Source organism: Pteropus vampyrus, unplaced genomic scaffold (assembly GCF_000151845.1).
Source record: "Pteropus vampyrus isolate Shadow unplaced genomic scaffold, Pvam_2.0 Scaffold314, whole genome shotgun sequence".
Taxonomy (NCBI): domain Eukaryota; kingdom Metazoa; phylum Chordata; class Mammalia; order Chiroptera; family Pteropodidae; genus Pteropus; species Pteropus vampyrus.
Window position 1 is genome coordinate 645,258 of NW_011889095.1, and position 9,296 is coordinate 654,553.

At 43.3% G+C, this 9,296-nt stretch overlaps 1 protein-coding gene and 1 pseudogene across 1 annotated transcript in view; one reads left to right on the top strand and one right to left on the bottom strand.

Moving 5' to 3' along the window:
* Positions 1–9,296, top strand: part of CUNH16orf62 (chromosome unknown C16orf62 homolog) — a 102,614-nt gene that overhangs the window by 32,070 nt on the left and 61,248 nt on the right. The window contains exons 15-16 of the mRNA XM_023521746.1: positions 1,365–1,442; positions 1,938–2,060. Coding sequence (XP_023377514.1) covers positions 1,365–1,442; positions 1,938–2,060 — 201 coding nt within the window. The remainder of the gene's footprint in view (positions 1–1,364; positions 1,443–1,937; positions 2,061–9,296) is intronic.
* LOC111730451 lies at positions 9,075–9,193 on the bottom strand (annotated as a pseudogene).

The following is a 9,296-nucleotide window of genomic DNA, read 5'->3' on the forward strand; positions in this document are numbered from 1 at the left end:
GAGTGGGCAGGGCGTGGGGGGAGCTCAGCGCTGTTTATTAATGGAAAGTGTGATTAGCGACTTCAGAGTCACAGCCCCTCCGCTCATCTCCACCTCATCCCCACCTCATCTCCACCGCTTGTCCACTGGGCCTCTCTTTACTGTCGCCTAACAGATAATTATCGCCTTTTCTACCACATGAGTAAGTAGAGGGAAAGACAATAGAGCCAGAGCACAGGAGAACTGGATCTGACATTTGTTGTTAGCATATGTATTTTTTTAAATCTGCTCGTCCTTGGAAAATCCCCCAACAGCCGTGGAGCTGCCTTTGGACTTGAACGCCCCAGTGGGCCTTGCATAATTCTTCTCCGAGGAATTCATCACTAGCCATCTAAAAGAAACAAAAAACAAAACACGGTTGTTAATCTTTATGACCTCTGGGTAGTAAGGAGGCAAGTGGCAGAAATCTCTCCCCATTGGAAAAAACTAGGCCCCAGAAAAGCAGCCGCCCTTACAAAGTTGTTTTTGTGCTGAAGCCAACAGTTTGGGATCGGGGTGGACCCGAGTGTCCGAGGAGCTCTGTTGAAGGGACACGATGGCACTTCGTCTCGTCTTAAAGACGAGACGTGTTTAAACGCGCGCTCCCCCTCCACAGCTCCAAGCTTCCCTCTTCCACCCAGCCCCAGGCCTCTGGCCACCTTCCCTCCCGATCAGCACATTTTTTTTCGGCTGGAAATGTTTGTCATTTTTTTTTTTTAAAACAGCAAACACAGAAGCCAATGGTTTATACAGCATCGTTACGCTTCATGCTCGTCTTACATAAAACTGCTTAAAATATATTGAAATTTATGTCCGTGACTGCCCAGCCAGCAAAGAGTGAATTCATATATTTTAACAATGCAGCAGTGAGGTCCCAGCTGACTCTTACATACCATGCTCTTTTGCTTCGTTTAATAAGTACAGCCACATGTGTGTTTATCGTTTTTCGGAGAGGAAGAAAAAGTCGTATACACAGTCTTGAGGGAACATTCCTCCTTAGTGCTGTATCGATTTGTTCTCGTGGTCATCTATTCAGAAATACATTCATTGCCTTTGGGAAATTGCAGAGATGATTACTGAAAATGTTGAACTTTTTTCCTTATTAAAAATAGTTTCTGTGGTTTTTCTTGTAAAAACAGCACATGCTTATTGAATAAGAAAATAGATAAGCAAAAAGTGAAAATTAACTTTCTGGACTTTTCTCTATGCCTATCTCTCTCTGTGTGTATATTTTTAATTTACAAAAATGGCATCACATTGTATGAATTATTTGCAACCCTTTTTTTTTGTATCGTCAAGGTAATTATGGTTTTTGTTTTTTGTTTTTTGTTTTTTTTTGGGTGCAGGTGGGAATGGAAGTGGCTCCACATCTCAAGGAAAGCCTGAATAAGAACTTTTTTGACTTCCTTCTTACATTCAAACAGGTAAGAAAGAGAACACTGTCAGAACAGCTAATTGACATAAGGTACATGATCAGATTCACAAAACCCAGTTGCTTTTCCCAGTCGAGATTGCCTTAAAGCTCTTTAAATGTGTAAACCCTAGAAAATTACACTAGCGTCTGTTAGAAACAATTAAAATGTGTTGATTGTACCGAACAAGCAGAGAGAATTAACGTGCATGTGTTAACAGGAAGCGTCTCTAGTCGATCAGGCTTTCTTCTGAGCATCTGCTGGCTCCATTTTTATCGGCTTACTTCTTTGCACAGCGCACATTCCCAAAACAGCTCAGCTTGGCGACATGGGAAACTTGGTGTGTTTTTTTTACTAGTTTAAAAAAAGAAAAAAAAAAACCTGAGAAACGAGGCTGTTTCTCTCGGGGCCATCCAAATACTTACAAGTACGCACAGTCTGTGAGTTGCACGCTCTTTGTTCTGTGACCTTCCCTCCTTGGCTGAGTGTTTATTTGGTCTCCTGTAGATCCACGGGGATACGGTCCAGAACCAGCTGGTGGTCCAGGGAGTGGAGCTTCCGTCCTACCTGCCCCTGTACTCGCCCGCCATGGACTGGATCTTCCAGTGCATCTCCTACCACGCCCCCGAGGTAACCACCGCCAGGGGGCTGCGGAGGAGGAGGTGCTGGGGCCCCTCTGCTGCAGTGCTGGCCCCTGCACGGTGGCCACGGTGGCCACGGCGGCCCAGTGCTCCGCACTTTCCCGGATTGTCTTGTTTGACAATGCTGGGAGCGGGGCGTGGAAGCTCAGAGGGGCCGCATACCTCTGTGAAGTCACACAGCGGGATCGCGGTGTGACTGGACACAGACCCGTGGCCTCTGACTCCAGGGCCAGCAGGCTTCCTCACCTCTTTCCTGACCTTCAAGCACCGTGTCGCTGGGGCAGGCCATGATAGCCTCGTTTTACAGAAGGAAAGTGAAGCTCAGATATGCAATTGCTTTTATAAGATTTTGGTTATTTGGGTCTAATCGAAACATCGTCAGGAATTAAAGTGAAATCAGAATCATAGCAGATACAGCCTTTTCTTCCCCAAGACTGAGAAGCGGTGTCAGCTGCACGCTGGTTCACGTCGTCGTTATAACTGAATGATGAAGCTCCCTCGTCTTCTCGGTGACGGTTAGAATTTATTCTGTAGGGAAGAGGAAAAGGGGCTCTGAAACAAGGATGCTTAGCGAAAATTCAGATACACCTGCCTTTTCCCAGAAGCTGCAAACATATCGACAGCCCTAAAGAAAAACAAAAACAAAAAAGGACATGGCTTCGACTAAGCAGCCTCACTTAGAAGAATAGCGCGTGGAAATAATTGGACAAGCGCATAAACACACACACGCACCCGTGTGTGTGGGTTCTGTCATGCCAGCACAAGTGTGGACAGCCGCCACAGGGCCTGGTTAAATGATGCTGTGTGTCTTCAGTGGAATGTCACGGGACCGTTTAAAATGACGGCCACCCACGATGGTCCGTGCGTAGTGACATAAGGGCGTTCGCAGGGTAGTGCTGAGTGAAAAGGGAAGCCCACACACACTGTCGTACGTGTCTCAAGCAGTGAGGTGGCCCCGTGTTCAGTGTGGGCCGGGTCTGAACCCGGCTCCGTTGCTTATAGTCGTTGGGACAAAGCAGAGGTCAAGTCACCTGTCTGTCCCTAACTACCACTCTGAGCGTTTTCTCGTCGTCTGTAACATGGGAGCAGGACTTTCTGTTTTCTGGTCTGATGCATGATCAAGCAAGATGACCCATTTACAGCGCTCCGGGGAGCTCCCCACACACGGTGCTCAAATGTTTGTGGTCGCAAACGCAGTCGATTTTGACACCCGCCTAAGAGAATGGGGGGCAGAGGACGAGATCGCTGGAGGGTGAGACTCTGGATCCTCTTACCTTATTTTTCTTGGCCAGTGTTTTCTAACTTTTCAGCAAGTATAATACGTTTCTTATATTTTTATTTTTTCGAAATTCTAAAGTATGAGGAGAAAATAGGGACGTGTTGTATGTCAAGCGAATTTTTTATGATTAAGTCAATCGATTTTCAGTCAAGCCGGTATCGGTGGACGATTGTTTGAAATTTACTGGCCTTCTGTATGGCCCATCCCAGCAACTACACCCTGGCCCAGGCCCCTGGGGAGAGGTACCATGAACTTGACTGTGGACAGGGCGCTCTGCCTTCCAGCTGAGTGAAACATGAGCGGGACTGAGGTGTTTGAAAATGAGAACACTTATTTTTTTTCTCCCCCTTATTTTAATGAAAGGCAAAATCAGATTAAAAACAAAAAGTACGTGGCATAAGCGTTCCTTCCATTTATTTTAAGCACCAGAAATCTCAAAGGATGGCAGAGGCTGGGAATAGAGCTTTCCCACGGAGCAAAACTCGAGGAAATCATTATTGCACTAGAAGAAGTGATTAAAAAAATTAGGTCACCCGAATAATAATAAACTCTGTTCTTAGGGCACTTAAATAAGGAACGTGCGGTGTCTTGTAAAAAAAAGTTAATCATTTCAAAATGCAGAATCGATGTCAGTGCGGAGGGTGATGTTGAAAATGCGTGTGTCAGTGTGATGCCCAAAAGCCCTATGACAGCGGCCGGAGTGTATCAGCTGGGCAGTTAGAGCCGTGGCTGACTTTAAGAGGCCACTCCTCCAACACGGGATTGTCAGGTTTGCTGCAGCAGTTGGTAATTTACAGGACAGGCAAGTGAGGTAGAGGGGAAAGGAGAACCTTCTAGATGAGAGGAAGGAGAAATGCCTTCAGCTACGAATATCTGCCGTACGGCATTTGAAATCAGAATTGAAATCCAAATCCCGCCCCCCCACCCCCCCAAAAAAAATCAGGGAGTAATTATTCAAAAAGGCTTTTTCGTTGTTTGAATACAGGTTCCCCCCCCCCCCTTATGCAAATAAAATTATGAGAGGTAGAAAATGGATTTCTGCCCCCAAACCCCTCGATGAGTGTCTCACCGTTTTCGGCAGCTCTCTGCTTTCGGGGTGGCATGGGAGGTACAGAAGCAGAGGCCTGACCCCCACCATCAGGGGCGAGCCTTGTCTGGTGTAGAGTCGCATGCGATTCGCTGAGCTGTGAGATGCAGTTCGTAGATGCCGCAGGGAGGAAGAGATGCTTGGCAGAGGCTCGGGCAGGTCAGGTCTCGGGCAGACCTGGGCTGGGACTCCAGCTGTGTTGCCTTGGGCTCCTTAGCCTCTCTGTGCCTTAGTTTTACCAGCTGTAAAATGGGACCCATAATAGAACTTTGAAGGGCTGTTAGGAAGTGACCGTGATAATGCCCTCAGGGCATGGGCAAGGGCCGGGTGTGGTGGGCACCAGGCAGATGGGACCGGCTCCCATCTTTGTACTTGGCCTTGATGGGGCTCACTGAAGGGGGTGGGGGCCTGAGCCGACCTGAAGGTCAGGATGCAAGCAGGGGGACAGTAAAGGGAGGGCCAAAGGAAGGGACCTGAACAAACAGGCCGTTGAGAGGCATAATGAGACTAGTGTCCTGGAGGAGTAGTGGGAAGTGAGGCCGCCGGGGGTGGGCCAGGCACCCGAGCTTGTCCAGCGTAACAGTGGAGATCAGGCAGCTCTCGAAGATTCTTGATGAGGGGAACGATCCAGAAAAAGTGGCTCTTGAAGAAGATTGAGCTGGCGGAAGCATCCGAGTTGGATTAGAAAGAGAACAGGTTGGTAGCCATGGAAGAAAAAAGAAACGAGACAGAATGAAAATAGAAAATTTCATAATCAAAACATTTATTGATAAAGTACATATTCATTGGAAATAATTTGGAAAAGATAGAAAGGTTAAAAGGAGAAAAACAGCCACCGCTTCTCAGTCTTGCGGAAGAAAAGGCTGTATCTGCTATGATTCTGATTTCACTTTAATATCCTGCCATCCATAACGCGTCCGTGTTAATATTTTGATACATTTCCTGTATAATTTTATGGTGCTTTTCCCTCAACATCATAACAAATACCTATTGTTAAGAAAGTTCTGTGACCCCCAGCCATTTCAGGAAGTGTTTAGAAAGCAGTTTGTTGTTTGTGGAGAATGGAGGACGGAGCCGAGTCAAAATGTCACGGAGGTTTTGAGCCATTAACACAGCTGCTTGTTTGCCGAGGTCACTCTGTGCCACCTTGGGCTGTCTTCCACCACACACAGCTTCCCTAGGCGAGGTACCATCATCCCCACTTTACAGATGAGGCGCCCGAGGCTTAGAAACTCGCCAGCGTCACACAACTAGAAAGTGTCAAAGCCGTGTAGTCATTTTGGCAGAAACTCTGAAACTAGCAGTTCTGGTTTCTCAGCCCCTAAACCCTTTCTTTCCTAATCACTCCTGTTAACTGCTGTGCTTGAGGTGAGACCTAAAGACCCTGACAGGTTGGCTCTTGGGACTGTTGTCCAGTGGTCATACTGAATTGCGCTCTAAATATTCTAAAATACGATTTAGGCTAATAATACAAATCTAAGACTAGCCTTGGCCATTGATAAATCCCTCTTAAGCACACGAGTGTGTTATCTTCATTCTTTCGAATTAGGGACTCATCCCCAGTGAAAGAGAAATAATGTGACAAATTAAAATTTCTCCTTTTAATGCCTGGGATATAGAACTTTTTTTCTTTGCTTTATTTAAGTTTAGTTGGTATACAATATTAGTCATATTAGTTTCAGGTGTACCATATAGCGATCGGACATTTTTATACCTTGCAATGTGATCACCCCACTAATTCTAGTAATCCTCTGTCACCCTGACAACTTACCACAGTATTATTGACTATCATCCCCTTCACCTTTCACCCATCCTCCACCCCGGAGACTCCTCCGGCAACCATTCCTTTGGTCTCTGTTTCTATGAGTCTGTTTGTTTATTTGTGGTGGTGTTTTAGATTTTTCACATAAGCGAAACCATACAGTATCTGTCTTTGATTTATTTCACTTAGTGTAATAACCTCTAGATCCATCCATGTTGTTGCAAATGGCAAGATTTCATTCTTTTTGATTGCTGCGTAATATTCCGTTTTAGATGTGTATATACATCACATCTTCTATATCCATTCATCCGTCAGTGAACATCTGGGTTGCTTCCACATCTTGGCTATTGTAAATACTGCTGCAGTGAACATAGGTGTTCATATACCTTTTCAAATTGGTGTGGTTTTTTTTTTTTTTTTTCGATTAGATTATTGCTTCAGATAAATTCTCAGGAAGTAGAATTGCTGGGCTGAATGGTAGATCTATTTTTTTGAGGCATCTCCATACTGTTTTGCATAGTGGCCGCTCCAGTTTGCAATCCCACCTACGGTGCACAAGGATTCCATTTTCCCCACATCCTCGCCGGTGCATGTTACTTATTGACGTTGGTAAGAGCCATTCTGACGGGAGTGAGGCGGTATCATTGTGGTTTTGATTTGCATTTTTCTGATGCTTAGTGATGTTGACTATCTTATGTATTTGTCAGCTATCTGTATGTCTTCTTTGGAGAAATGTCTTGTCTTCTCCCATTCTTTGATCGGATTATTTTTTGGTTGAGTTGTATGTGTTCCTATATATTTTGGATAGCGACCCTTTATCAGATATATCGTCTGTGAATATACTTATTGATTCAGTAGGTTGTCTTTTTGTTTTGTCGATGGTTTTCTTCACTGTGCAGAAGCTTTTTGGTTTGATGAGGTCCCATTTATTTGTTTTCCTTGTTCAAGGAGACATATCCAAAAAGATATTACTTAGACTGATGTCAAATAGTTTACTACCGATGTTTTCTTCTTGGAGTTTTATGGTTTCAGGCCTTACATTTAAGTGCTTAATCCATTTTGACTTTATTTTTGTATATGGTGTCAGAGAGCGGTCTAGTTTCTTTTTTTTTTTTTTACATGTACCTGTCCAGTTTTTCCAAAACCACTTGTTGAAGAGACTGTTCTTTCTCCTTTGTGTATTCTTGACTCCTTTGTCGTAAATTAGTTGACCATATGAGCGAGGGTTTATTTCTGGGCGGTCTGTTCTATTCTATTGCTCTACATGTCTGTTTTTATTCCAGTACTATGCTATTTTGATAACAGTAGCTTTGTAGTATAGTTCGATATCAGGTAGAGTGATATCTCCGACTTTATCATTCTTTCTCAAGATTGCTTTGGCTATTCGTGATCTTACATGGTTCCATATAAATTTTAGGATTGTTTGTTCGAGTTCTGAGAAGAATGCCATTGGTATTTTGATAGGGATTGAATTGAATCTGTAGATTGCTTTGGATAGTATGGTCATTTTCATGATATTAATCCTTCCATTCCATGAGCATGGTGTATCCTTCCATTTGTTTGTGTCCTCTTCAGTTTCTTTCTTCGGTGCCTTCTAGTTTTTGGAGTTACAAGTCTTTTACCTCCTCAGTTAAATTTATTCCTAGGTATTTTATTCTTTCTGATACAGCTGTAAATGTGACTTTTTTTCTGATTGTTCATTATTAGTGTATAGGAATGCAATAGATTTCCATATATTAATATTGTATCCTGCTACTTTATTGAATTCTTCTATTTTTTGGTCTACTCTTTAGGGTTTCTCTCTCTCTCTCTCTCTCTCTCTCTCTCTCTCTCTCTCCCCCTCTCCCTACACACACACACACACACACACACACAGTACGTCATCTGGAAACAGTGATGGTTTTACTTCCTTCTTTCCAGTTCCTTTGTCTTGTCTGATTGCTATGGCAAGGACTTCCAATACTCTATTGAATAATAGTGCTGATAGTGGGCATCCTTGTCTTGTTCATGACCTTAGAAGAAAAGCTTTCAGCTTTTCACCACTGAGTATGTTGTCAGCTGTGGTCTTGTTATATATGGCCTTTATCAACTTGAGAAAAGTTCCTTCTATACCCACTTTGTTGAGAGTTTTTTTCATAAATGGATGCTGATTTTGTCAAATGCCTTTTCTGCGTCTGTTGAGATAATCACATGATTTTTATCCTTGGTTTTGTTGACGGGATGAATCACATTAATTGTATGAATGTTGAACCACCTGCATCCTTGGTATAAATCCCACTGGATCATGGTGTATAACCTTTAAATGGAATGTTGAATTCAGTTTGCTAGTGTTTTGTTGATAAATTGTACATCTGTGTTCATCAGGGATATCGGCCTATAATTGTCTTTTTTTTGTGGGGTGTCTTTGGTTTTGGTATCAGGGTAATGCTGGTCTCTTAGAATGAGTTCGGAAGCATTTATTCCTCTTCAATTTTTTGGAATAATTTGAGAAGACTAGATACTAATTCTCTTTAAATGTTTGGTATAATTCACCTATGAAGCTGTTTGGTACAGGGCTTTTGTTTTTTGGGAATTTTTTGATTACTCCTTCAATTTTGTTGCTAGTAATTGGTCTTTTCAGCTTCTCTGTTTCTTTCTGGTTTAGTCTTAGAAGGTTGTATGTTTCTAGAAATTTATCCACTTGTTCTAGGTTGTCTAATTTGTTGGCATGTAAGTATTCATAGTATTCCTTAATGGTTCTTTGTATTTCTTTAGTGTCGGTTATAATCTCTCCTTTTTTTTTTATTTTTTTAAATTTTAGGCGAGGCACCCCTGGTTGACCTCACAGATTGCAAAGGACCTTGTTAGCTTACAATCCCTTATTCTTTATTTTTTACGCCTACAGCATCTGGTCTTCCTAGGTGGTCTCCCATCCAAGTACTAACCAGGCCCGACTCTGCTTAGCTTCTGAGATCAGACGGGATCGGGCTTGTTCAGGGTGGCATGGCCACACACTTCTCTTTTTTTTCTGATTTTGTGTTCTCTCTCTCGCTTGATGAGTCTCGCTAGAGGCTTGTCAATTTTATTTATCCTTTCAAGGAACTAGCTCTTAGTTTTA